Source organism: Hyperoodon ampullatus (genome assembly GCF_949752795.1).
Source record: "Hyperoodon ampullatus genome assembly, chromosome: 2".
Taxonomy (NCBI): Eukaryota; Metazoa; Chordata; class Mammalia; order Artiodactyla; family Ziphiidae; genus Hyperoodon; species Hyperoodon ampullatus.
Window position 1 is genome coordinate 120,050,834 of NC_136915.1, and position 27,663 is coordinate 120,078,496.

The 27,663-nt window shown below is 47.4% G+C and overlaps 1 protein-coding gene across 2 annotated transcripts in view; it reads left to right on the forward strand.

Moving 5' to 3' along the window:
* The window catches only part of NOS1AP (nitric oxide synthase 1 adaptor protein), a gene marked incomplete at both ends in the record, with an annotated part of 297,461 nt that extends 271,488 nt beyond the window's left edge, over positions 1-25,973 (forward strand). For both annotated transcript variants that reach the window (XM_079697747.1, XM_079697748.1), the window contains 5 exons: positions 1,584-1,725; positions 14,886-15,052; positions 16,686-16,865; positions 23,977-24,142; positions 25,558-25,973. In XM_079697747.1, the coding sequence (XP_079553873.1) occupies positions 1,584-1,725; positions 14,886-15,052; positions 16,686-16,865; positions 23,977-24,142; positions 25,558-25,973 (1,071 nt within the window). The remainder of the gene's footprint in view (positions 1-1,583; positions 1,726-14,885; positions 15,053-16,685; positions 16,866-23,976; positions 24,143-25,557) is intronic.
* Positions 25,974-27,663: the final 1,690 nt, after the last annotated feature.

Below are 27,663 nucleotides of genomic sequence, written 5' to 3' on the forward strand. Positions count from 1 at the left end.
CACTTCTAGGAAGTGGTTTGAGGAACGTCAAGAGGAGTAGAAGTAGACTGAGATCTGAAGTAGGCCTATGATGACGATTGGCCAAGATGCCTTTTCATCTTAACGTGAATACTGCGGCCTGAAATGAAAAGGGAGAACACAGAAGTCAGGCCAGGCTTGAGGAAATAGTAAGGGTAGTGACTTGGGGACTTACACCTAGCAGAGAGTGAATTAGAGCAGTAGTTCCATACATGGGATCCAAGGCCCTTAGGGATCTATGAAGATAGTAATGGAGAAATATGAGCTAATTTCAATATTATGAATAGTGTAAATGAATCATACATTTATCCTCAACAAGGCCTTACAGGCTTATCAAAACGTTGGACTCTGCGTTTGTCTATAATTGCATCGGTTTGCTGATGAGAAGCTCTACTTGACTGCTGATGTTACCTTGGGGTTTTTTAAATGTGTTGGGTGAACTGATGGTGTCATTAGGTAGTCACAACTGACCTGAAGTCAGATCATCCAAGATGTAATTAATCTTAGACTCAAGGCATAGAGTGACAGCCACAGTTAAATGCAGTGCAGTCTATGGTGGCAGAGTGTTTGGGGACCACTGGTGTAAAAGGAGCAGTGACCTAAGCTTTCCCAGCCTGAGCTCTTAAACTCTGCATAGCTCTCACTGAAGTCATTCAGTGAGTCTTTGAAAGAATGTGAAAGCAGACCAATTATCAAATTATAATCAGTTATCCAGTTAGAAGACCATGCCCTGAAAACCTTGCATGTGGTTTTTCCTCATGGCCTATGTGGGCCACTTGAGACTCCTTCCAGGAACAGGCTCTTTTGTCCTGTCTCCTGTTGTCCTAGTAGTGGAATACTGGGAGATAGGATTAAGCTCAGTGCTTGGGCAGTTAGAGGAAGAGGTTAAATCGCAAGAAAAAAGAAAGAAAGAAAAGGAAAAAAAAAAAAAAAAAGAAAGAAAGGAAGTAGCCAAAGAATGGACCCAGTGAGAGACATCTTTAGAGCAAGGCTGGGAAGCTCACTTTAGATACCGTTGGCTGCCAGTGGTGTTCCAGGGACCTTGGACTCTAGGCCTCAGCTGGTTCTGCTGTTTAGACCATGGCTTCTCAACCCTTGGTCTGCAGGAACAACAGGGAAACCCACCGCTTCCAGCAGAAAAAAAAAAAAACAAAAAAACATGGCTGAGTTACTGTTAGTGTGATGAACCCATGGAACATTTGATAATGGTTGGCAAAGAATTGTGAAGCATATCAACCACTTTTGTCAAACTTGGGAGGCGGAATTGGACTAAGTCCAGAATTGGGATGTTTGCTATCTGTCCATTCAGTTGACTGATTGTTTCAGAACTGTGGTGACAATTTCTATTTTCTGGAGTATTTCAGGAAGGGAAAATGTCTTTGCATTCTTCTTTGTGAGTATGTGCACATTCAAACAACATGAGGTTTTTCCATCTCTTTCCTTTGCTGGCTTCATGGGTTTCTGTCTGCATGCCTCTTGCACATCCTCTCCCACCTCGGCCCTTCTTGTGTCCTTACAGAGGGTCTCCACATCCTCCCTTCTCTCCTTTCCATTCTCCTTCCCAGAGCCAAGCTATGCGAATCGTCCGGACGGTGGGGCAGGCCTTCGAGGTCTGCCACAAGCTGAGCCTACAGCACACGCAGCAGAATGCCGATGGCCAGGAAGACGGGGAGAGTGAGAGGAACAGCAACAGCTCAGGGGACCCAGGTAGGTCACTGCTGTGGATGTGGATGAACAGGCAGGTAGACACACAGCGTGGGGCAGTGGAAGTGAACAGTGGCCCAGGAATGGGGATGTTCAGGTGGGGAGCGGTCTGGTTTTAATCTTGAGCCAATCCCCAAAAGAAGCCTGTTTCCTCCTGGTTCACAGATTCAGAGTGTGGGGCTATTTCGCTGGCTGGGTGACTTCCTCCAGAGAGGTGGGGAGAAGACAGGCAAAAAGATGGAGAGAATTGGTCAGAGAATCAAAGATATCTTTGGGATATTTCGGCCCAGTGAACAGTCCTAAGGATCAGCTTATCCTGGCTAGATTTTTGGACTCTGAAAAATAAATTTCTTCTGAAAACAATTTCCTCCACATTCCAATTCAATTGTCTCCCCTCCTCCATCTTACCAGGACCAAGTCCTTAACTCTGAGAGTCCTCTTGGGTGTGTGTGTGTGTGTGTTCGTGCGTGCAGGCAATCAGTTCACTTAAAAAACATTTGATTTTCTCCGTTTCTCTCTATATTCCAAATTTTCTTTAAGGAATGTGTGTTACCTTTATAACAGAAACTTAAAGATATTTAAACTATCAAACAAAGAAGCATTTAAACTGGATATCAGGAAACACATTTTAAAGGTAGAGCTGTTTATGCTACCAAGTCAGACCCCAAAGAAAATTACCATACAAAAGCACCTTCATAAAACAAATTGGAAAGAAGATAATTACAGTTATCTAAGTAGGTTTTTTTTTTTCCTATTTCTAAATTCTGTAGTTTTATGAACCCTCAGTGTGGACATTATTCCAATATCTCCAATCTTCAAGTCTCATTAAAAGTCAGGAATAAGACAAAGGTGTCTTTTATCATCTCTATAATCTAACAGTAAGTATGGGGGAAAAAGTATGAGTATTAGGCAAAATGTTAATATGGTTTATACATTTTTATGTGGAAAACCCATGAAAATAAACTGAAAGTTATTAGAAATAAAAGAATTTAGTTAAAGAGGTAAGGTCCAATAAATACATATGGATAACTATGGTTTTTTATTCCAACAACAACCAGTTGGAGGTCATAGTGGAAGAAAATATCCACTAAAATAATAATTTAAAAAGATAAAATGCCTATGAATAATCATAATAAAACATACGTTTTATATGAAGAAAATCATAAACAATTGGAAAGTTTTTGGTTGGGAAATCTCAACATCATAAAAATGTTAATTCTCCTTACATTAATCTATAAATGTAACATTACAATACAAATTTTTAACAGCGAAGTAGGCACCTTGATAAGCTATCATATTCAAAACTTATGGGATACAGATAAAAGAGTGCTCAGAGGAAAATCAAAGGCTTATTTATTTACATTAATAGATGATCAATCATGAAAATCAAATTAATTAAGCATTCAATTCAAGAAGTTAGAAAATAGCAAAAGAAATCTCATACTGCAAAAGGCATTATCACAAAGTGGTGAAGAGTAGAGACTCTTGGTTTACATTCTAGCTGCAGTGGTCACTGGCTGTGTGATTTGGGGCAAGTTCCATAACCTCTCTGTGCCTTAGTTTCCTCTTTTGGAAAAAATAGAAATAACAGTAGTGCCTACCTCTTAGAATTTTTGTGTTGATTAGATGAGCAGATACATTTCAAATGCTGAGTCTGGTGCTTGGCACATGGTAAACACCAAATACATGTTAGCTATTATTATTTTAAAATATGGGGAAAAACAAGAATAGAAGAAATCCTGGAAGAGATGAGTGATGACAGAGGAGTGGCTTTCCAGGTACAAAAACATATTATAAAGCTATAATAGGTAAAACTGTGCTGATGCATGAGTAAGTGTGTGAATGGATCAGAACAGAAAGCTCAGAAATAAACCCAGACACACATGTTAAGATAGTGTGTGATAAAGGTAGAATCCCTATGGAGAAAAATGTGGAAATCATTAATTTTGAAAATTCACATGCTTTGACCCTCAAATTCCCTTCAGAGAATTCATGTTAAGGGTAAACCCATACATGTATGAAATAATGCATACATAAGGTTACTTAAGCAAAGAATTTGTTATAAAAGCAAAAAATTGGAAATAGCAAGAGGGGATTTTAAAATAAATTATGGGGCTTCCCTGGTGGTGCAGTGGTTGAGAGTCCACCTGCCGATGCAGGGGACACGGGTTCGTGCCCCGGTCTGGGAAGATCCCACATGCCGCAGAGCGGCTGGGACCGTGAGCCATGGCCACTGAGCCTGTGCGTCCAGGTCCTGTGCTCCGCAACGGGAGAGGCCACAACAGTGAGAGAACTGCGTACAGAAGAAAAAAATAAATAAATAAAATAAATTATGGTTACAAATAATGGGATATTACACAGAATTGGTGTACTCTATGAACTGATAAAAAGTCATCTCCAAGATATTTTGTTGAACTTAAAAAAAAAAAATCAAGGTGTAGAACTGTGGATATGATATGCTACCAATTATACTGTAGAAAAATATATACATGTAAATGAAAGTGTGCGTGTGTGTATATATATATATATATATATGTATACATATACACATGAAACCATATATGTGCCTACTCTGCATAGAACATCTCCACAATGATACACAAGACACTGGTAACTGTGGTTCATTCTGGAAAAAGGAACTAGGTGGCGATAGTGGGAGAAAGATGTACTTTTCATTATACCAGACCTATAGCTGGCCATGTTGCTCAGAGAACAGAAGCTGATCTGCTCACTTCTGAACTGGAGGATTTGCCCTCAGAGCTGCTAGCTGGAAAAGATTGATACCTTTACGTTATTAACTGTTCTTTGGTAATGCCCTGCTCCCTTGTTGGTGGAGAATCATAGCTAAGCCTCAGAGGCTTTCAAACCCATGGTACCACTAGCAGCCAGGATGCACATATACAAAGAAATTCTAATCAGAAAGTTAAGGGCATTGTCTCTGGTGAAGCCATTTATTCCTGGAGTGGAAGGATTTGGACATAGGGAGGTTACCTAGAGGTTGAGTGTTTGACCTGTGTTCTTATCACGGAACTCCTGTCTGTGGAGCTTGATGTAGCCTCTGAGCACCCAGTCAGAACTAACTTCTCAGCCATTTACTAAAGAGGTCAGGATGGTATGGTTTGGCCTTTTGGAGAGAAGAGCTGGATAGCATTTCATATAGACTATTCTGAGGGGTAGGTCTTCTTTCCCTCCTGCAGTGGGAGCTACTCCTTCCTTCCCCTTCTAGACCCTGCAGGGGTCTTCTGGGTGAGGGTGGGTTGATATGATTTCCTGTGATACTAGGAAGGATTCTCTCTGGGGTGAGTAGAGATTCCAGTACGGATCCCTTCCTCTCCTTTTCTCCATCTTGTCTTCCCCCACTCCTCCCCTAGCACCCTGAGTGTATCGTGTACCCTCCGGCCGTTGTCAGTGCTGTTTCAACTGCCAGTGGTTCCTGCATTTACCCCAGGCAGCCCTTCTACTCACCCTTCACTATCCTGTCTTCTGGGAAGCCTACCTTCCAGCTTCCACTGTCCCATTCTCTTCCTTTCCCCTTCCCGAACATTTAAACACTTTTTTCCTCTAGGTTCCTATGTCTGTCTACCAGATACATAGTGTCCTCCTGTCTTCAGTAGAGTGCAAGCTCTGGGAGGGTAGGGACTGTTCCTGACATAATAAATACTTGTTGAATAAACTGATAAACATGGTCAGTGATTGTGGCAAGGGATGCATGTCATTTTAGTCATTGTCAACAGCATTTATTCAGGGCTTACTCTGTGCCAAAATGAGCATGGAGATTGAGTAGAAATTTCAGCAGGGAGTGACTTCTAAACGGTCCCCTTGATGAAGAATGATGACCTTGGTTGGGGGGAGTAGGTAGAATTGAGGTGATATAGCCTAGAGGGGGAGACTGGAAGGCTGAATCGAGCACTGATGGTGATGGGTGATGGTGGCTGAGGCTGCAGGTAGAGACCAACGTGGTTACGCTCTTCTGACTAACAGGTGGTCAGCGTTGAGATAATGGGCCCATCAGCTACATGCACCTCTCCTTTTATAATCTTTTTGGTGATAATTTTTTCAAATTACAGTAATATACGTGAGATTTCAGCTATTTGGCACCTTCTGTATACCATTCTCCCTAAGAAGAATGTAACTGATGTTCTACATGTAGAAACATCTCAGTTCATTTTAGGGAAATCTGTCAGGCCCAGTGTAGTTGCTTCAGAGTTTAAGATGTCAAAGCACTGAGTGTATCTCTTTAAGGAGGTCAAGCATGGGTTGGATATGCTCTCCATATATCATATTGGCATCTCTGCAGAGTAAAGGGAGTGGTAGGGGCTCTCCCCAACTCATGTAAGGGAGAATCTGGCCTGTGGAGTGATGTAAATTGTATTTTTCAGGGAGATACACACACACATACACACACACACACACACACACACACACCCCATTTTAAGGAATTGGCTCATGTGACACACACACACACACACACACACACACACACACACACCATTTTAAGGAATTGGCTCATGTGATTGTGGAGGTGTGGCCAGTCCAAAATCTGCAGGGTAGGCTCCAGGCTGGAAATCCAGGAAAGAGTTGCAGTTCAAATCGAAAGGTGGTCTGCTGGCACAATTCCGTCTTCTTTCAGGGAGGTCAGTCTTTGTTCTGTTAAGACCTTCAACTGATGTGTTGAAGCCCACCTACATCATGGAGGGTAATATGCTTTACTCAGAGTCTACTGATTTAAATGTTTACTCTCATGCGAAAAATACCTTCACCACGATATCTAGAATAATGTTTGTTCAAATATCTGGGCACCATGGCCCAGCCAAATTGGCACACAAAATTAACCATCACAGAAATGAAAAGGCAGTGTGGCATGATGGAGAGAGTGTTGGACCAGCAGACTAAAGAAGCAGCTGAGAGTTTGGATTCTGGCACCTGAACAGCTGGGCTTGAATCCTAACTCTACCACTTCTCAGCTGGGTGATCCTCAGCAAACTTTACAGTCTCTGGATCTTTCTTATCTGCTAGGTGTTGGGAGATAATGCATGTAAATCAGCATCATACCTAGCATGTAATACACTCTAAATACACATTAGCTATTAGCCAGTTCTCCAGTTCAGAGTCTCAACTACGTGACCCCATCTATGCAGTGGGGGCAGTGGACAAGAAGATCTCTGAAGTACCATGATTTTATGACAGATCCACGTTAAATGATTAATCAGGTGCCCTCTGAATGCGGTGTAGTGCCATTGCCATGAAGTGAAACCTACTTTGAGTATCAGTGCTTGGAATTCTACAGATCTGAGATGGGAAATATTTTCTTATCAAGCCCCGTAGTCACTTCCCTTTTACAGCCCCACTTGCTTCCATACTGTCTATAAACTGCTAGGAACACGTTCCTTTTTTCCGTAAATTCTTCACCCAGAAGAATTTATTGACTCCATTAGGATTTTTCTCTGTAATGGGGCACCTTGAAGCTCCACAGTGGAACTGGTGGTTGGCAGGTTTTCTTTTCCTTTTAACAAGAATCTTGCTTCTCCATTTAGGGAGCTTTCATTTAATGCAGTGTTTATCTTTCCAGTGGAGCTGCCCCAGGCAGGCCGTTTGTTATGCAGAGGAAACTTGTTTACTCTGGAGGAATTGGAAAGTGCGGAGGCTTTGCTATCTTCTTTGATGTCTTGTCAGCCCTTTCCCTTCTGGGTTTCGGGAGTGCTTTTAATGAAGGTCCTCACTTTCATTGTGTGTGCTGCCTCTCTCTTTCTTTCTCTGCCTGCCTTTCTTTCCTCCCTCATTCTTCCCACCGTTCCCTACCCTGGGGGAGATTTATCTTTTATATCTTTTGGCAGCAGCTGCCCTTGGCCAGTACCCGGGGCTCAGAGCCAGGTGGGGCCACTGCCCCTGTTCCGCTTGCCTTGCTTTGCCCTGTGCAGTTTCTTTGACTCCTGGAGAGGGTTTCCTGGGAGAGATCCCGTTCCCCTGGAGGCGTCCCTCTTCCCACGGCAGCAGACAATCCAACGTGGGGAAGGGCTTGGAGCCCTTTGGAGATTAGAGCTTCTTAAAAATAAAACTCTTGCCATCTAGACAGTGAGAGGTGGATTCAGGAGTATTTACTGTGTACCTGTTACATCTGCTGGACCTGGGCATCTGGCTTATTCAAGCAAGCACACCACTGACCTTGTGTCACTTCCACGCTCCCACCACACCTGCTCTTCCATCTCATCAGGCCACCACTGCCTGATCCTTTGGTTCTCCTTAGTTTCATTTCCCTTCCTTCATTCAGCAGATGTTTATCAAGTTTCCGCATATGCCAGGCTCGATTCTGGGGATACTGTGAACAAGACAAGGTTCCCGCTGGCGAGGAGCTCACACTGAAAGTTGGGGTGGGGGGTCAAACAGATGACAAACAAGACCATTTTAGGGGATGTCGATGCAATGAAGAAGATAAAGCAGGGTGGCTGAGACTACAGGTGGAAGCAGTGTGCCTGTTGGGAGACGAGGTGGTGCAATGGTTAAAAGCACCAAGCCTGGAGCCAGACTGGCAGGCTTTGAGCCCCAGCTCCAGCCTTACCAGCTATGTGCCTCAGTTTCTTTATCTGTCAAATGGGGATAATAATAGTGCCTAACTCTCAGGGTGGTAATAAGGATAAATGAGTTAAGACATGTAAATCCCTTAAACTAGTGCCTGGAACATAGTAAGCACTATTTGAGTTTAAGCTATTGCTGTTGCAATTTTGAGGCAAAAAGTGGCCATTTCAAGTACTTTTGGACCGAGCTGATAATCCTTTTTTTTTTAACCATTTTATTTTGAGGTATAATTGACATGTAAAAAGTTCTGCATTCATCCAACAGTACCTGTCCACTTTGCCCTGTGACGCTGGTCCATTACGCATCTGTGGTCCCCAGACTTGGCCCCAGGCTACTTTGCCATTCAGCAGTCCTTCCGCCTTTCCCTTATCCCCAGTTTCCGTCTTCATGGACGATGTTCTTCTCCTGTCTGAGATTAACCTTTTCACTGCCTCTGCTTTTCCCCTCATCTCGCCTCTTCCTAAACCCTGAGCCATCAGCTCTCTCTCTCCTAAATCATCACCTGAATCTTCTACTGTGCTGACTTTTCCCCCCACTGCAAATAGCTAAGGTCAAGTCTTTTCCATCATAAAAAAACCCAAAAATCAAACCTTCCTTGTCCCTGCATCTCCCCCAGCCTATCTCTTTCCTCTCCATAGTCAAGCTTCTTGCGAGACACATCTATACTCATTGTCTACGTTTTACCCCACCCTCGCCATTAGCCCTTCAACCTCCAGTGATCTGGTGTCTGCTGCCTGCCAGTCCTTCCTGAAACAACCAGTCCAGGTCACTGAAGGGCCACCTAGTTGGCAAATTGAACCAGCCTTTGTCTGCAGTGTGCACCACTGGGAATGAAGCACTCCCCTTCCCCAGCTTCTGGGGTCCCCCACCGCCACCCCGCACTCATTCCTTTTTTCTCCGCTAGCTGCTTTCCAGCATCCTTTGTAGGTCCTCCTTTTTACCTACCCCTCAGGTGTGGGGATTTCTCCTGGGATTGGTCCCTTTGCTCTTTTTTGACTGCCCATGGCTTTAACTCCAGCCCAGACCTTTTTCTTGAACTCTCCACTTATGAATAGTGGATATCTCCAGTTAGCTGCTACAGACTCTCACAATTTCATTCTCTTATCCACAATCCTCCTTCTCCTCAATTTTCCCTAAAGGATGCCAGTCTCTACTCAGTCGCCTAAATCAGAGTTTTAAAACTCATTCTACGTGTATTCCTCTCTCTCTCCCTCCCCATCTCCTCTTCTCTCCCTCTTTCCCTCCCCCTTCCCCGCCCACAGACAATTGGTTACCAAGTCCTATGATTTCTGCACCCCTGAAGGTATTTCAGATTTGTCCCCTCTGTTCTGTCTTATGCCACCTCTTTAGCTTAAGCCCTCATCTTTCTCACATAGAGTATTGCTTTCTATCTTGTCCCTTATAGATCTATCCTCCATATCATCCCTAGGTGAAATTTGAAAAAAATGAAAATCTTTTGGTATTACTTAAACTGCTTTCCCTCCTTCAAGGTCAGATCCTGACTCTTCCTGGTCAGGTCCCTCCCGCAGAGTCATTTGCAGTGTCTCCAACCATGCTGTGGATTTCTGTACCTCTGTGTCTTTGCCCCTGCCTTGCCCTCTGCCTAGAGTGCCTTCCATGGCCTCCCATGGCCTCCCCTCCCCTCTGCCTGCTTCTTCACCTGACTTAGCTGGTACTCCTTCCTCAGGAGGTGTTTCCCCTCTGCACAGGCTTCTCTAACACCCGCCTGACTTAGATGTTCCTCTTCTGTTGTCCTGCACCCTGGATAGCTCCCTCATAGGTGATACAGCCTCATGCTGCATCTGTGGTTTATGTCTGTTTCTTCCATCAGGCTGGGGAAGCATTGAAAGCACAGATTTTGCGTATTCATCTTTATGCCCAGTAGATTTCTTTTGTATACAGGGTTCTTAACAAATACTTATTGAGTAGATGAATGAAATCAGCATATGTCTAGAAACTATTCAATGTATCCAGTATAGTTTAAATAAACAGTTTAAAAAGCACCACCCCCTACCCCAAGTTCAGTCTTACCTGTCCCTATTACAATTTGAAATCCATAGTGCCCAATCCTGTAAGTTTCCTGGTTTTACCAGAAGATTTTCATATCATTTCTTGTCCCTTGGGCTTGTCGATACCAGGAACATTGCAAATACCAGATTTTGTCCCTTGTCTGATAGGACCTGAAGAAGACTGTTTGCTATGGGTCCCTTTTCGAGATATTGTGTTATCTGATACACTAACAGGCACACATACAATAATAATATCCCTCCATCTAGCTTGTTCTTTCTCTCTACCCCAGCTTTACCCCCCTGGTTCTAACAGATCTGTTACTATACAGTCATACCTAGGAGATATCGCGAGTTCAGTTTCAGACCACAGCAATAAAATGAATATTGCAATAAAGCGAGTAGCACAGAGTTTTTGGTTTCCCAATGCACATAAAAGTTATCTTTACACTATACTGTAGTCTATTAAGTGTACAATAGTATTATATGTAAAAAACTGTACATACTTTTAAAATACTTCATTGCTAACAAATACTATGATCTGAGCAAACCGTAATCTTTTTGCTGGTGGAGGGTCTTGCCTCAGTGTTGATGGGTGCTGACTGATTAGGGTGGTGGGTGCTAAGGTGGGGGGGGGGCTGGGACAATTTCTTAAAATAAGGCATCAGTGAAGTTGGCCACATTGGTTGACGCTCCTTTCACAAACAATTTCTCTGTAGCAGGCAAAGCTGTTTTATAGCATTTTACCCGCAGTAAAACTTCTTTCAAAATTGGAGTCAATCCTCTCAAACCCCGCCACTGTTTTATCAACTAAGTTTATGTAATATTCTAGATCCTTTGTTGGCATTTCAACAGTCTTTACACATCTTTGCCAGAAGTAGATTCCATCTCAAGAAACCACTTTCTTTGCTTATCCATACGAAGCAGTTCCTCATCTGTTCACGTTTTATCATGACACTGCAGCAATTCAGTCACATCTTCAGGCTCCCCTTCTAATGCTAGTTCTCTTGCTGTTTGCACCACATCTGCAGTTATTTCCTCCACTGAAGTCTTGAACCCCTCAGAGTCATCCATGAAGGTTGGGATCAACTTCTTCCAAAATCCTGTTCATGTTGACATTTTGGCCTCTTCCCATGGATCACGGCTGCTCTTAATGGTGTCTAGAATGGTGCATCTTTTCCAGAAAATCTTCAATTTATTTTTCCCAGATCCATCAGGAGAATTGCTGTTTATGGCAGCTATAGCCTTATGAAATGTATTTCCTAAATAATAAGACTTGAAAGTTGAAATTACTCCTTGATCCATGGGCTGCAGAACGGATGCTGTGCTAGCAGGCATGAAAACAACGTTAATCTCATTGTACCTCTCCATCAGAGCTCTTGGGTGACTAGGTGCATTGTCAATGAGCAGTAATAATTTGAAAAGAATCTTTTTCTCTGAGCAGTAGGTCTCAACAGTGGTCTTAAAATATTCAGTAAACCACGTTGTCAACAGATGTGCTGTCATCCAGGCCTTGTTGTTCCATTTGTAGGGCACAGGCAGAGTAGATTTAGCATAATTCTTAAGGGCCCTAGGATTTTCGGAGTGGTAAATAAACATTGGCTTCAACTTCAAGTTGAAGTCACTGGCTGTATTAGCTCCTAAAGAGCGTCAGCCTGTCCTTCGAAGCTTTGAAGGCAGGCATTGACTTCTCCTCTCTAGCTATGAAAGTCCTGAATGACAGCATGTTCCCAATATAAGGCTGTTTCCTCTACATGGAAAATCTGTTGTTTAGTGTAGACACCTTCATTAATGATCTTAGCTAGATCTTCTGGGCAACTTGCTGCAGCTTCTACATCAGCACTTGCAGCTTCACCTTGCACTTTTTCGTTATGGTTATGGCTTCTTTCCTTAAACCTCATGAACCAACCTCTGCTAGCTTCAAACTTTTCTCCTGTAGCTTCCTACCTTCTCTTAGCCTTCATAGAATTTAAGAGAGTTAGGGCCTTGCTCTGGGTTAGGCATTCACAACTTGGCTAACTGTTGCAAGAGGCCTTGCTTTTGACCTATTTTGGCTTTCAACATGCCTTCCTTACTAAGCTTAATCATATCTAGCTTTTGATTTAAGATGAGAGACATGTGACTCTTCCTTTCACTTGAACACTTGAGGCCAGTGTAAGGTTATTAATTGGCCTAATTTCAATATTGTTGTGTCTTAGAGAATAGGGAGGCCCAAGGAAAGGAAGAGAGATGGGCAGGGTGGGTGGGGGGTGGGAGTGGCTGGCAAGTGAAGCAGTCAGAACACATTAAGTTCACTGTCTTATATGAGTACAGTTTATGGTGCCCCCAAATAATTATAAGCAAAGATCACTGATCACAGATCATCATAACAAATAGTGAATAGCACCTAATAACAAATAATGAGAAAGTTTGAAATATTGTGAGAATTACCAAAATGTGACACAGACACAAAGTAAGCAAATGCTGTTGGAAAAATGGTGCCAGTAGACTTGCTCAATGCAGGTTTGCCACAAACCTTCAATTTGTAAAAATGAAATATCTGTAAAGGGCAATAAAATAGGTATGCTTGTACTCTCTACCCGTTAGCTGTACTAAATCTATAAGACTCCAAATGTGATCATCAAAGAGCCCACTGAGTGGCAGGAAGTCTCTCAAAAAGCAGTCCCATAGTTGGTGACTTCATGTACATCAGGCTTGGTTTGAAAACTCCACTGGTACAAAGAGAATGGCTGAGAAGTTTGTGTTTTAATGGCTCCCCCAGAAGCAGAGCTAGAACCTAAGAGATTTTCCAATCCCTTCTGGGCTCCTGGCCTGGGCATCTCCAGACCCTCTGGAGGGCTGCTTAGTTCTCGTCATTAGGATCTCCAGGGATGAGGGGCAGCCTCCTCTTATAACCCACTTCCCCATTCTGCTACCCTGTCATGACACTGTTGCCTTTGTTAGTGTTTACTGAACACCTTCTCTGTGCCAGATCCTTGGGAGACATGAATGAAATACACCCTTGGTCTCAAGACCAGAAGGGCACAGTTGCTATCGTGTGCTAATTAAGTGCACTGACAGATGGAGGCCCGGTGCTGTAGGAGCCAGTCCCTCCTGATGACTGATGGAGATCTCTCCTCAGACGCAGGCCCAGTTCACCCTGCTCAGTCCTCTGCGGGCAAGCAGAATCAGATGCTCAGTTCCCAACACCATCCACCTACTAAGAAATAGTCACGAGTTATCCATCGGCCTCCCTCTCACAGGATCAACCTCTTCATCGTCAAGGAGGTCACTTCTGGGTGCAGGAGGTGGTAGAAAGTAGCCCACTCCCTGTGCTCCTGCCGGCTGGTTTACAAAGGAGCAGAAGAGCTGCCCTGCCCCAGGCCATGGTCCAGGGCCCTCCTTTCTGTTACATGCCATTGCAACCCTTAGCAGTCCGTCTCCCAGCTCCCAGAGCAGCCAGGAGGAAAACCAAGCACACTGTTGGCTTTCTAAATACCGCCGTGCTTCCCCCGATGACTCGTACGGGTTTGCATGAGAAGACTTGGTAGAACTATTTGTTCTACAAGGCAGGCCCTCAAATGACCAAAGCCTGGCTCCCTGGGTTGGCCTTAGGGTTAGGGAATCAACTCTTCATACTTGCTACTAACATTAGCCTGTGCAGTTTTACAATTGGTGCTTGGTCTCTGAAGCCTTTTAAGAAGTTTTATTTGAAGACAGTAGTGATGAACCTAATCCCAAATGTAGAGAAGAAAAATGTTTCCTGGGAAATGCCTGAGAATTGCCAGGTGTTTTTATAGAGCCCAGGAAAGAGAGAGGAACAGGGAATGAAGAAAAATAAGAAACAGTAGGAATTTCATACACGTGCTGAGCATGTGATCAAAGACATGGTCACTGTCTTCAGTAGGAAGGGGCAAGTGGGAAATAGACAAGACAAGGCATGAAAACCAGCCACCTGTCTCTCCTCTGCCACTGCCGCCTTCTCCAGGGCCCTTCCCTAGCTTCTGCTCCTGGGGGACGGTTAGAGGCAGGCTCTGAGGATGGGAGACTGATGTACTGTGTAGGATGGGGCCTCGGATCTCCTTGTCCTTATTTTTCAGGCCTGCAACCCTCCCACCCACCTAACTCAGCCTCCACTGTATAGTTGAAGGAACTGGGGCCCAGGGAGTGAGGTGATGTACCCCTTATCTGACAGCCCGTTAGGAGCATGGTGGGGGAAACTCCTACATCTCTGGACACCCAGTTCAGGGTTCTTTCCCTGGGCTGTTTCCACTCTTGAGTTTGGATGAGGTCGAGATGACTGTCATCCCTTTCTTCCAGGGTCCCCATGCCCTGTCAACATAAACATCATGCCAGTCTGGCAAAGCAGTCATGTGCAGGCTTGAGGAAATGTTGTCTTTGTTTCTGGACTTTAAAAGGATATTAAAATGAGAACATCTTATTGGATTGGAAATTCAATGGACTTGAGTGAAAAGATATGTGAAAATGTTACAAAGCCAGTGGCATCCCTGGGCATGCCACAGCTGAAAACTGAAGTGTTGGGAAAGTAGGACGCTGTTCTTAGTGTGGCTGTTCCCTTCCCTGCCCTCTCTGTTGTCCCTGTAGGCCGCCAGCTCACCGGAACTGAGAGGGCCTCCACGGCCACCGCAGAGGAGACGGACATCGACGCAGTTGAGGCCCCGCTCCCAGGGAATGATGCCCTGGAATTCAGCCGAGGTGTGACTGACCTCGATGCGGTAGGGAAGGAAGGAGGCTCCCACACAGACTCCAAGGTAAGCCGGAGGTGGCCCACCCAGGTGGTCTGCACGCATATCACCTCCCAGAGCAGTCTGTGTCACAGCCTCAGCCACCGTCAGTCACCTCTTAGCCCCTGCTGGGTCACCTTTAGAGTGAGGCGCTCCCCAGCATGGTGGTGGTTCCAGAGCATGTTTTACTTCCTTTCAGAGGGGCCTAACTTCTCAAGATTCAGTCCCCGTGTGTTGATGCTAGACGCTGCTGCGTGTCAGGATGCCACAGAGCTCATTCCTGATGCGCGCCACCCTCCAGGGTCCCATCAGCACTCGGTCCCCTTCTTCTCAGTGGAAGCCCCACCTTTAATGGCACCTTGTCGCTGCACAATACCTGTGCATGGCTAATCCTTGCATGATGTGACATGATCCCCGGGGGCTTAGCTGAAGGAGCAGAGTGAGTTAGGGCTGCCTCTGCCTGCAGCTAGCAGTTGTGTGCCTTTGATGCTCCTGGGGAGGCTGGAGATTGGCCCCTTTGAGGTTAGAAACTGCCAGACCACCACAGGCATCGTCAATTTCAACCTTGTATCTTACCGGTGAGATGATGGACGCCCTCAAGGAGTTCCTGATAGGATCCGGGTTAAGAAACTAAGAACCTCCAACCCAAAGACAAAACAACACCCCCACCGCACCCCCCGCAACAGGAGGAAAATACTGACAAATTGCCCTTCCTGTAGATTCCCTGCCAGTTCCCTGTATCAGGAGTGCCTCTGTTTCCTCACCATGCAATGCCTTTTCTCAAGTGGAAGTCGTTAAGCTAGTTCATCAGAAGGAGAAACCTGTCTAGTTTGAAGGGCAATGTTGTTCCAGATTGTCTGCCTGATATCTTCTTTGGTGCCCAATTTGTACTCTGCAACTGGCAAAAGCCCTCTGTCACTGGGTGCTTCCTCTTGCACATCTGAAGAAGGACCAGCAGCAGAGCTGCCAGAAATCAAATTCAACCCTGTGCTTGAATTCTCTGGCTCACAGAAACCATCTTAATAAAGTGTCCAACTACCAGGAGGGAGACAGGAGGGAAGGGAATGGAAACTGCTTTCCCCTTTCAGAGAGAGGATCTCTCCAGACCACTATCTGTGTCCCGACTTTCTTCCCTGGTGGCTCTCACTGTGAGAGGAGGCCGTGCTGGGCTGGAGCACCTCCCTCACGTGTGGCCAGCTCAGGAGAACCCTGCAAAGCCTGGAAGAGGGAGCTCTAAGAACACAACAAAGTGAAGGTAGAAGCCACCTCATAATGGGGTGGTAGGTAGCTAGCTATCTTTCATAGAGACAGATCCCTCTAAGTCCAGAACCTCAGGTAGCTCAACAACATGGCATAGTTGGAAGCTATGGGCAAGAGATGGGATTATCTCAGCTGCCTGGTCTCCCATCACATGGCATCAGTAACTCAGGTGTCCAAATAGGGTTTTCTGACTCTGTGGTCCCAGCCCAGGCTGTCAGATCATCATCTCCTCTGTGGGGGTCTGTCCACATTTCCACTGAAGACATAGCCTTTCCAGCTCTTGGTTAAAAGCGGGCCATTTCACCCCACCCTCCTACATGCTGTTTGTATTAAAGGCAGAGTGAGGCCCCTAAAGGTGGCGCCTGCCCAGGGTCACGCCGTGTTTCCTCTTCTCCGCCAGGTCTCACCCCGCCCCCAGGAGCCCATGCTGACAGCCTCGCCCAGGATGCTCCTTCCCTCTTCTTCCTCGAAGCCCTCGGGCTTGGGCGCGGGCACGCCGCTGTCCACCCAGCACCAGATGCAGCTCCTCCAGCAGCTCCTCCAGCAGCAGCAGCAACAGACACAAGTGGCTGTGGCCCAGGTTCTCCTCAGCCTCCTCCCTACTTCGCAGGCTCCACTCTCATGGGCTTGATGCGCCTTCCTTAGCGAGGGGCACAGGGCAGGTTTACAACCTAGCGAGCTATGAGGGATGGCTCCCGCTGTTGGGTCGTTGCTTGTTGAGGAATGGGGGTGGCAGGGAGGGGGAGAGATGGGGGACACGGTTGAAATGGGAAGAAGCGTCTTGGCTTCCCGTGTACCCCCTGCTCTGAGTTGGGCTTGGCTGGCTTGGCTGGATGTTGTTGGATAATGATTTGAACTTACTAAGGAACAAGATGCACATAATTTCACCCTTCCTTTCCTACCTTCATTTACTGGTGTTTGGGGTGGGAAGGGACGCCTCTGGAGTCAGGACAGATGTGACTTTGTGATACCACTCTTAAAAGAGTTGAAAGTATGAATTTGTCCCAAACACCCTTGCAGAAGCTACCACCCTGGAAACCTTGTCCATAGGGGTTTCCATGCCTCTGTTAGTCACCTACGCATTCCAGGAAGGATTTTTGTTTTTTTTTCAAGATTTCTCCAAGCAGAATTTGATACCATACTGGCCTGGAGTTCATTATATTGGGATTTAACTTACAGGAACTTAGGCATAGTATTTGAGCCATAATGAGAAGACTTGGCTTAGATTTCAGGAGCCAAGTGCTGTTTGAGCCCTGAAGATGTGTTGCGCTGCTGCTGCTTTATAAAGGAGGGGTGAGCTGATTTCCCTGCTGCTTTTAGCAGGGATCCCTTTCGCTTGCTTTCTGTGGAGGGCATGGTGGTCCACATCTTCCTTGGAACTTGTGAGTCCGAGCTTCATCTTCTCTACGGGCAATCGGGGAATAGTGAAGACACAGTCATTTGTACCATTTACAGGCTGAATCCTGTGGTAAGAGTCAGACAGGGTGAGGACCTGGGTGGGTAGATGAAGACAGTGAGGAGGAGGGTGGGGTCTTCAGGGTTTGGAGAGTTGTTGAGAGATCGGGAAAGGCCGCTCTATGCATCGACATTCTACATCTGGTCAACCAGGCTGGCCTTCTGTGTTCTTGAATGAGAACACGAAGACTTCTCTAGGGAGCTCTTATCAATCCTCATCGTTTCTTCTCCTTACTCTTCTCGTGACCCTTGCGTGGAGTGAATCACCCAGGCGGAGCCGTCCTTTCCAACACATACCCCTTGAGGAAGCATCCAGCAGCCTAACCAAAATGATGCAATGACTTGGGTCTTGAAAAGACCTTCTTTGTGACAGTCTCACCCTGACTTGGGCCTGAGGCCCAGCCTCATGGGTGCCTTTTGCAGCCAGGTTTCAAGAGAGTAAAATCAGTAGGGCACTGCTTTCAAGGGATTTGAACCTTTTTAAAAATTCAGACCATGAACCCAAAAGGATGTGTGCTATTTCTAGGAGGATTCGCAGGTGTTCCCAAAACAGCAACAAAGAGGAGGAATGTCATTAATGGCTTCTTATATTTGGGGGAAAAATCATTGCCCTTTGTCAGATAACACAGTTCATCCCCTCTAGTTACTAACGGAGTGGCTGTCCCGAGAATCCCCTCCTCCAGGTGTGATGGCTGACAGGAGCAGAAAGCCGGCGTGCTGCAGCACAGGGCCGTTCAGCAACTCATGTCATTTCCAAAGTTTCCCATTAAATATAAATCCATCCTCCAACCATGATATTTTTTTCCTTCAGCATATCAATTGCCAAGCAGTTATTATTTATCTAAGAATGGGCTTGAGGCATATTCATGATGAATATTATCAGAGAGGCATTTGAATGTGAACTCACTGCTTAATACTAAAGAGAAACTATTTGCAAATGTATAGTCTGCACAAGAAGAAGAGTGTTGTGGCAGTTAACAACATAGTCGGCAAAGCCACAAGACCTGTAAGTCTCCCACAGTCAGGATGAAACCCTAAGAGTGGTTCTCTGGCCCAGAATCAAGCATCTGTCTCAAGCAGACATCACTGCCCTGGCCCTATTATAATTGCCTCTGTCCTTGAAGACAGTGAAGCTAGGAGAGGGGAAGAGCATGGTGCTTGCAGTTCACTTGATGAGCCTCTCTCAGTTCCAGCCAATTCCACAGGCTGGACACCCTCAGCCTCTCCTGCACTTGGAATCTGTTGATTATAGTTGGTGGTGTCCTGGTTGAGTCTCAGTTCAGGAGGTGACATGATTGAAAGGCCACCAGAGTGCATCAGTATCCCACATGGATGAAATGACTTGGGGTAGGGTCGTAGACTTCTAAAATCTTCAGGTCAGACAGTACCTTGAGGTCTTCAGAGAGCTTCTGGAGCAGACTCCTCTGCCCTTCTCTGCCTTCTTCATAAGCAGTCTCTTCAGTTTGCACCTTCCTTTGCTGCCCGGGAATGAAGCAGCTGTATTATTGTAACCTCTCAACTGGCTTTCAGCTCCCCTGTCCCCCAGACCGATTCAGTCCTAAACCAGCCTTCAGCTACAGGTTTCTCTGCGTGTTCCTCTCCCACTCTCTTTGTAGCATTTGATCCAAGGGCTTTTTATTAGTATCCATATCTTTGGGTATAAATGATATAAGATATATAGGTGGACTAATAGATAGGTCTTCTTGACATCTTTCATGCATTTAAAATATATCAAATCTGGCATACTTGGTTTCTCTGCACAGTGTCCAGTATGAGGTCAGCTTTTACTTGTTCTGTCAGACTCTACTGCCATCAAACTGCAAGGTTTCTTTCTTCGTTAAACTACCAGCAGTCCTCAGAATTCCAATGGGTAATACTGTGATCTCAGCACTTCAGTGGGAACATATTTTCCTTTGCTCTGGGGGCATCCAAGTCCTCCTATGTGGCTCCTGAGAAGAGCTAAGGATAAAGACAGTTTCTTGCAAACAGGTGCACTCTTGGGGTCCTTTGTTGCGTGATTTATGCCCCTCTCCCCCATTTATTCTCACAGGCCAGTCTGGTTCTATTGTTATCATTGGGACTAGGCTTAGATCTCCTTCACAGCATTCTGATTTGGTCTAAGACCTCAAGATCTCTCCCAGCCTCTCCCTGAATTGGTTCAGAGCTGGCCTAGAAAGGGCCTGTCCTGGCCTTAAAGGTATCCAGGCAAAGGTGTCACTCAGCTGCCTCTTAAGCATTTCTAGATTAGATATCAGTGTGTAAATAGTGAACCCCAAGCCCTTTGGACCACTTTCCCGACCCAGCATGAGGCTTGCCTGGCTGCACTAGCTTCCTGCTTTTAGATGGACCAGAAGTTCAAGGGTGCGAATGAGAGTATAGCCAAGCCTTGAACCAAAGCTGGGATGTAGCTGGTGCCCGCATGGCCACGGGCTGGGCCCACATAGTTCCAGAATTGATCCAGGTGCTGTGGCTGACTGGCAACGGTTAAGTGGGCCAGGCTCCTTCACAGTTTGCCAGTTCCTGGCCTAGCTCATGGGGAAAATTTTATACTGCAGCTCAGTATTGCTATTTAAAGATTTCTCCTCTACCTGCTGCTACTTGCACTTGTTCTGAGACAAGTGATTGGTTACTTATGCTTCGCAATTGTGTATGCCGTAGTTAGAGGAACAGCGCTAAAAACCCTCCACACCCCGCCGAGGCCCTAGATTTAGCATCTGGCCTTGTGGCTTCCCCCAGTCCCCAGCGCCCTGGGTGCACTGCCCAGGTCCCTGCCTTGTGCATGCTGAGACAGCGCTGCCTGCCTCCGCTTGTGTGTCCGGTGTGTGTGTGGGCAAATCGCTCTGGTTCTCTCCACTGCCATTTCCATGCGCCTGCCGCTCCCTAACTTCAGCCTGGGCCTGCCCCCACTTCTCGCGGAGGAGCTGGAGTCCAGGCAAGTAGGCTGGAGAGCCAGTGGGCAGTGGTCTGGTGTTGCTGGGTGGATTGAGGGTGGGTATCTGAGTTTTGGGAAGTGGCACGGAGCTGGAGGGCACAGGGTCGAACTTACGCTTGTAGTGCTGCGGCAGGAATGCAGAACCGGACACCGCCCTCCAGGCGTGGCCCTCCCGCGGACTTAGAGTGTGACCAGAATAAGTCATTGCCAAAGACCACACAGCTCTGGAAAGGCCAAGCTAACACCTACCTTTTCGGAAATTGATATGGCCTACCTTTGCGAAGGGTGTCTGATGCTTTAAGAGTGTGCTGAGTACAAATGAGTCCCACCTGGTAGGGAAGAGGCGGTATTATCTGCTCCTGTGGTGCCATGGAGGAAGCGAGCACACAGCTGTAGCTGACTGCCCAAGCCAAGGCTGAAAATAATGCTGCCTCATTTTGGTGCTTCAGGGCCAGGCCCACATACGCAAAACACAGGGACTATTAAATTGCCTCAAATTTAAAGGAAGTCTTGGCTGTTTTGTCCCAGCTTGGCCTGGTCTGGGTTCTCCTGTGGTGTGCAGACAGCTGCAGCGACAGGTCGGAGCCTTATGCCTGCTGCCACTTTTGACGGCTGCAGGAGCAGAAGGGCTCTTTAGCGCTGGGTTTAGGCAGCGGCAGCCGTGTGTGCTTTCTCATTCCCAGGGTTTGAAAATGCCTGAAATGTTATAAGTACGTTTGCAAAGCTAAAATTCTCATTTAGTCTGGCACGAGGAGGACTCAAACACAGCATTTTTCATGGTGCTGAGTGCCAGTGGATTTGTGATGAAAGCATTTGATGCCAGGGTCGTCTTTTATGTACTGATGGTACCTCCACCACTGGAATGGTTACCTGCAAAAGAAACTTCCAATTTTTTTTCCCCTGGCTTCTGCAGGAGGGAATTCCTCTTTTGTTCCCAGCCCTAATTCTCTGACTTCCCAGTGGAAATCTAGAGATGTTCTTCAGTGAGCCTTTAATGAATGGCCCCTGGTACTGACCACTACATACACCTGGATGTGAAATCACAGACTGTCCGAGCCTCTAGCCAACCCTCTCAGTTGAAAGATGGAGAAAGTGAGGTCCAAGTAGAAGTGAATTACCTGCAGTTGCATAGGGAGTAACCAACAGACTCAAGTGTTCCAGCTTCTGTTGGGATGTTCAGATGTAGGGTTCAGGCGCCTGAGTCTGTAGCATGTGTGTGCAGGGAAACCTCCAGAGATGCCAGTTCGTGGTAGGCAGGGTTCTCCACTTTCTCTGTTTACATGCATTGAAAGTTTTGTTGCACATTTATGCCTAATGTTTCTGTTTTGTTCCAAAGAAAATAGAAAATGAATAATTAACAATTCTGTCTGCTCGGTACATTCCTTTCAATGATACTCTTAGTTGGAGTAAGTTACATTACTTGCAGATAGAAGGTTAAGGTTGGCCTTTCCTCTGGGGGCCCTTCTGGGGGTGGGCTTCCCACAGCAACTGTCCTGTTTCTCAGAAGCAACAGGATCTTGGGAACTCTCGGGTGAACTACCTCCATGCCTCAGTTTCCGAGGAAGATAGAGGCTTAATAGCCATCCACCATCTGATATTCCAGATTGAAATATTATTGCCACTCTTTTCTCTGTTCTCACCCTTCTCTAGATCTCTCTTTTGATTATCTGAGGCAACAAATGAGGCTGATTTCTGGACCAAAATATCAGTTCTGTCCTTAGCAGCACCTGGTGGAGGACAGATTTACTTTAGATTCCTTAGGCATCCTCCCCCCCACCCCCCGAGGGAAAGATGGCCTCACCTTGGGAGCCACGAATGGAAAGTGGCAACTAATCTCATTAGTGGCCCCACTTAGAAGCAGAGCCAACTGCAGGATCAGGTCCTTAAATCCGGGCAGCGGGGGAAGCAGCCACTGCATCCAACAGTATGATCTCCGAGTGCTGGCTGCTGGGAGGGCAGACACGGCTGGCAGGACCCTGGGTCAGGCTTGGCCAGACGGTGGGGTGGACAGGGTCTTTTACTCCCTGATAGAACGTGAATCTCTTTGGAGCAGATTGCTCTTCAGAAATCCAGAGCATTTGTTGTCCAAGCCAGAGAATTGGCTTTTCCAGTTCCTTCCTTCTCTCTCCTCCGCTCCGGGTTCCAGCTCTCCCACCCTGCTCACCCCGACCCTGTGTCTTTATCCACACCATGTTTTCGGTTCAAGAAAACCCTCTTTCCCACAGGCTGCCTTGGTCCAGGCCACCAAATTCATCAGCTCTGCTTATTCAGGGACCTTCAGAAACCCTCCTAGAGACCCCTCTATCCACTTCTTAGCAGAAAAATCACATATGTGTAAATATTGTCATCGTCTCGTGACTCAGTTTCTTCAAACCAGGGTCCTGACAGAATCACCCCACCTCTCCTCCCACTGAATTGTATCCCCACACCCAGATTGCACCCGAAGAGCAGACCCTACTGGGCCCTGAGCATTCGGGGTATGCCATTGCCAGGTGCTCTACAGAGAGAAGGCGAGAGCTGTTGAGGGTCCCCCTCTTCTCATAGAGGGCGTCTCTGTAAAGCTGTTTACCTCAGCCCTGCCGGGGTTGCTGGATGAGGCCCTGTTATTAGTCAGTCAGCAAACGTTTGACATTTGCCAGGTATGAAGCATGCTCCCAGGCGCCCTGGGAAATAAAAAGGGAATGGAAGGTCAGGGAAGGAAGCTGACACCCACCCACAGATGTGGAAACACAGACCATTACAGCCATTTCACTGACTTAGAAAGGGCATGTGTAGGGCTTCCTATTTCTCACGGTATTTGGATGCGAGGAAGGGGAGAGGGAAGATTGCAGGGGGTTTACTGTGACACTGTTCTTAGCTAGTGGGTCAGTATATCAGTTTTTGGTTTCGTTTTTTAAAAGACAAGATAAGAAAAACATACCTGCCTCAGCACAGCAGTAATATGTTAGCTGTCAAAGGAGTTCCGACAGGGAGGGAGCAGGGGGCAGGGTCTGGGGCCCAACTCTTTCCTACCTTTGGCCCGTGGTGTGGGGCTCTGAGTTGTACATGAGTGACACATCATGGCCCTCACTCAGGACAGAGAGAGATCCAGCGAGCAGCTTCTTTCAGCTTCTCCTCTGAATTGCAAACCCATTTTGCAAATGGGTGCCCATTTTGCCCGGGGCAGGGCTTCTTTGTCTTGAATTGAACCTGGAAGGTGTCTCTGGTCCTGGCCGTCCACCAGTGACTCGCATTTGCATTCACATGCCTCTCTTCTCTCTGTCCTGTCTTCTCGCTGTCTTCTCTGCCTCCTCCTCCCCTGCAGGTTCACTTGCTGAAGGACCAGCTGGCTGCTGAGGCTGCGGCGCGGCTGGAGGCCCAGGCTCGCGTGCACCAGCTCCTGCTACAGAACAAGGACATGCTTCAGCACATCTCTCTGCTGGTGAAGCAGGTGCAGGAGCTGGAGCTGAAGCTGTCGGGACAGAACGCCAGTAAGCCAGGGCCCTGCCCAGCCTCACCTCCATGTGGAAGCTCTGGAACCACATGTTCTCTTCCCTAAAGCTTTTTGGTGGTGCTTTATTGGACCCCTGACCTGACCTAGTATCCCAGCAGAAAACAAAGACAGCTCTGTTTGTCCCATCCGTACATTTCATGGAATTACAAAAGGGCAGGGCCAGAGAGGGCCTTGGCTGCCTTCTAGCCCAGTGCCCAGACTTGACCTTGAAAGTCCCCGGGAGTCACGACCACATGTTCACCCAGCCTCTCCTCGATGGGGGCCCGGGCTCTTTACACGTAAGGCAGGGCTGCCCGTTTCTTTCTCAGAGGGCTTTTCCAGTCGAAACACGCTGAGCACCTGTTGTGAATCGTGCTCTCTGTGAGCTCTGCAGGAGACATCGAACTGTTTAGTAGTTTACTCTCCCTGTACTATTTCACAACTCGGCAGCATAGAAAAGGCTGGCAGCAGTCCGTCTATTTAATGGATAAGGCAGAGGAGTAACTGTGGCCAGCTAGCTCTGCTGGTTAGTGGCAGAGGTTGCCTGGCTCCCAGCCTGAGATGCCTGCCTCTACACCCAGCCACCCCCAGGCTGCACTGAGAAGTACTAGAAGACAGTGTGTCTCCATGCCTTCCTCCTGAGCTTGTCTCTGGGTTGTCTGCTGCTCTGAGTGTACACTGGCTGTGGACCAATATCCATTGATCATATACATAAACTCATTTAATCCCTATAGTGGTAGGTGGTGGTGTGCCCATTTTACAGACGAGGAAACGGACTCAGGTTAAGTAACCAGCCCACAGTTTCAGGACTAGCAAAGTGTGGAGCCAAGATTCAAACCCAGGTCTAATGCTTTCCCTGTTATACCAGTAGTTCTCCCAAACTATCCCGTGAGCTTTTTAAAAAATGGAGATTCCCAGATCCAACCCACAGAGGTTCTGCATTGGTAGATCTGGGGCAGGGCTGATAACTCTGTGTTTTTAAAGTGGCCCAAAGTTATGGATGGGGAACCACTGTACTTCACCACTCTGAAAGCCTCTCTGGATTTTTATTTTTGTTTATCACGGCCCTGTTGTATTCTAATTAATGCCAGTTTACAAGGTTGCACCAAGTGTTACTACATGCTTTTAAGGTAGCTCTTCAGTTTGTAGCTTTTTCCTACCACACACCCCATTCAAGGCATCCAGGGCCTCACCAGCTGATCATGTGTTTGTTGTTGCCCTGCCTTTACCACCTCCCCTGAGCTCCTCCCCTTCAGCCTGGCGTGTCTGTGCTGTGTGGGGTGGAAGGAAGGGCTGAAGAGCCCCTGTGAGGGTTCGCTCAACTGGCCAGGGACCTGGGTGGGCCAGCGGTGGCTTCCAGACCAACCACCTTGCTAATGTCGCCCCCTCCCCCTCTTCTCCCCCCCCATCCAGTGGGCTCCCAGGATAGCTTGCTGGAGATCACCTTCCGCTCTGGAGCTCTTCCCGTGCTCTGTGACCCCACGACCCCGAAGCCAGAGGACCTGCACTCGCCGCCCCTGGGCGCGGGCTTGGCCGACTTCGCCCACCCAGTGGGCAGCCCCTTAGGTAGGCGCGACTGCTTGGTGAAGCTGGAGTGCTTCCGCTTTCTCCCGCCCGAGGACACCCCGCCCCCTGCCCAGGGTGAGCCGCTGCTGGGCAGCCTGGAGCTCATCAAGTTCCGAGAGTCAGGCATCGCGTCGGAGTACGAATCCAACACGGACGAGAGCGAGGAACGTGACTCGTGGTCCCGGGAGGAGCTGCCCCGCCTGCGGAACGTCCTGCAGAGGCAGGAGCTGGGCGACAGCCTGGACGATGAGATCGCCGTGTAGGTGCCGTGGTGCTAGCAGGCGGAGGCCGTGGCCGAGGTGTGGACGGCCAAGTCTGGTTGCTGCCCGGGTAGGGGCTGCCGGCGCATGCGCACTGCTGAGGATACCCAGGGGCCCCGAAGCGTTTACAGTTTCAGAAAAGGATTAGGGTTTCGCTTTGGAGGGTCAAGTGGGGAAGACATTGGATTCCCAGAAGTGAATCAGGTCCTCCCTCCTGCTTGTGACTCCTGGGTGGGCGGGGGTCGGGCAAGGGGCCTCTCAGAGCCCATGGCTTGGGAGAGGGTCCCTCTTGAGGACCACCAGGCTGCTGAAGGACCTGCTCCCTGCCCGCTGCATCATCAGGCTCCCCTGCTCTGTCGTGTGATGCCCCCTCGCACCCCCCCCCCCACTTCTGTGGTCCCGACTATGAAGGGAAGCCATCGGTACCTTCTCAGGTACTTTGTGTTTGGATATCAGGATGTTACCAGTTGCCTAACTCTCCCCTGACCTTCGTGGGAGGAATTCCTTCTCTAGGCCTTTGCAAAGATTTGTAAAGGTCGAACGCTCTAGGCTGAAAGACAGGATAGTCCTTTCAGTGTGAACGTGGAATTGGGATGTGTCACATTGCGGGGACAAGCTTTCAGATGAATTGGATCCAATCATTTTCTCTAGGTGGGCTTCAGGTGGTGTTACTGAGGGAGACTGGGAGTTTACTGTCATTGCCGTGAAAGCCCATGGGGAGGACAACCTCTTGCCTGCCCCAGATCACTTAGGTCTGATTCCTCAATGCAGATGCCCTGCCCACCTCCTGCCTGCAAGTCCAGCTCATCCACATGGAGGCTGGAAAGCTACCCTCTCTCCCCTGTGTCCTGCCTCAGGGGCTATGCCAGCTGAAGCTTTTGTAGCACTCTTGCCTCTATAAAAGCCTCAGAGATCTGGAGCCCGCTGCCTTACCTCTCAACCTGTCCCTTGCACTGGGCAGTAGTGGTCAGTTTTTACTGCAAAAAAAAAGCAAACAGACTGGTAGCTGAGACCGCTCAAGTCCACTCTTCAGAATCACTGCCACTTAAGTCAGAGACGATAGTCACTTTGCCCTTGACCTGTCTCCCTGTGGGTGCATGCCTCGAGCACACCTGTAAAAAGTGCCAGGTGCAATTCTCTTTTACCATTTAGGCCTAGAGATTACCACCTGGTACAGTGAGCTGATTGGGGCAGGGAGGGCTAGCTTACTTGTCCTTGGTTCCAATAAGGCCCTAAGTGGCTGTTAACAGATTTAAAGGTGCCTAAAGAGAGAGCTGAGATATGCTAGTGCCAAGTGTTGGGGAAATAAGTCTTTATCTTGGACAGCAAACCACAGACCCAGACTGCAATATTATTTGGGGATCAATCGGTAAGGATGTGGTTGCAAAATTGAGTTCTTCAAGCCTAACTTGGCTTTATAAAATATAGAAATGGAAGTGCAGATCTTTTCTTATAGCTACAGTTGGATTTCTTCTAGACCAGAAAGTCCAAATTAAGGAAATAAATGTAGCTTTGTGTTAGCCTTCCTTGGTGCACGAGGGTGTCAGTGGAATGGGACGGGTGTGTGTGTGTGTGCATGTGTGTACACGTGTGCTGGCATTGACACACACGTGTGAAGGAAGGTGTATATGTGTGCATAGGCTTGTGAGAAGTGACCAGAGAGAAGAGAATGGGAATCTCCAGGGTGTTTGAA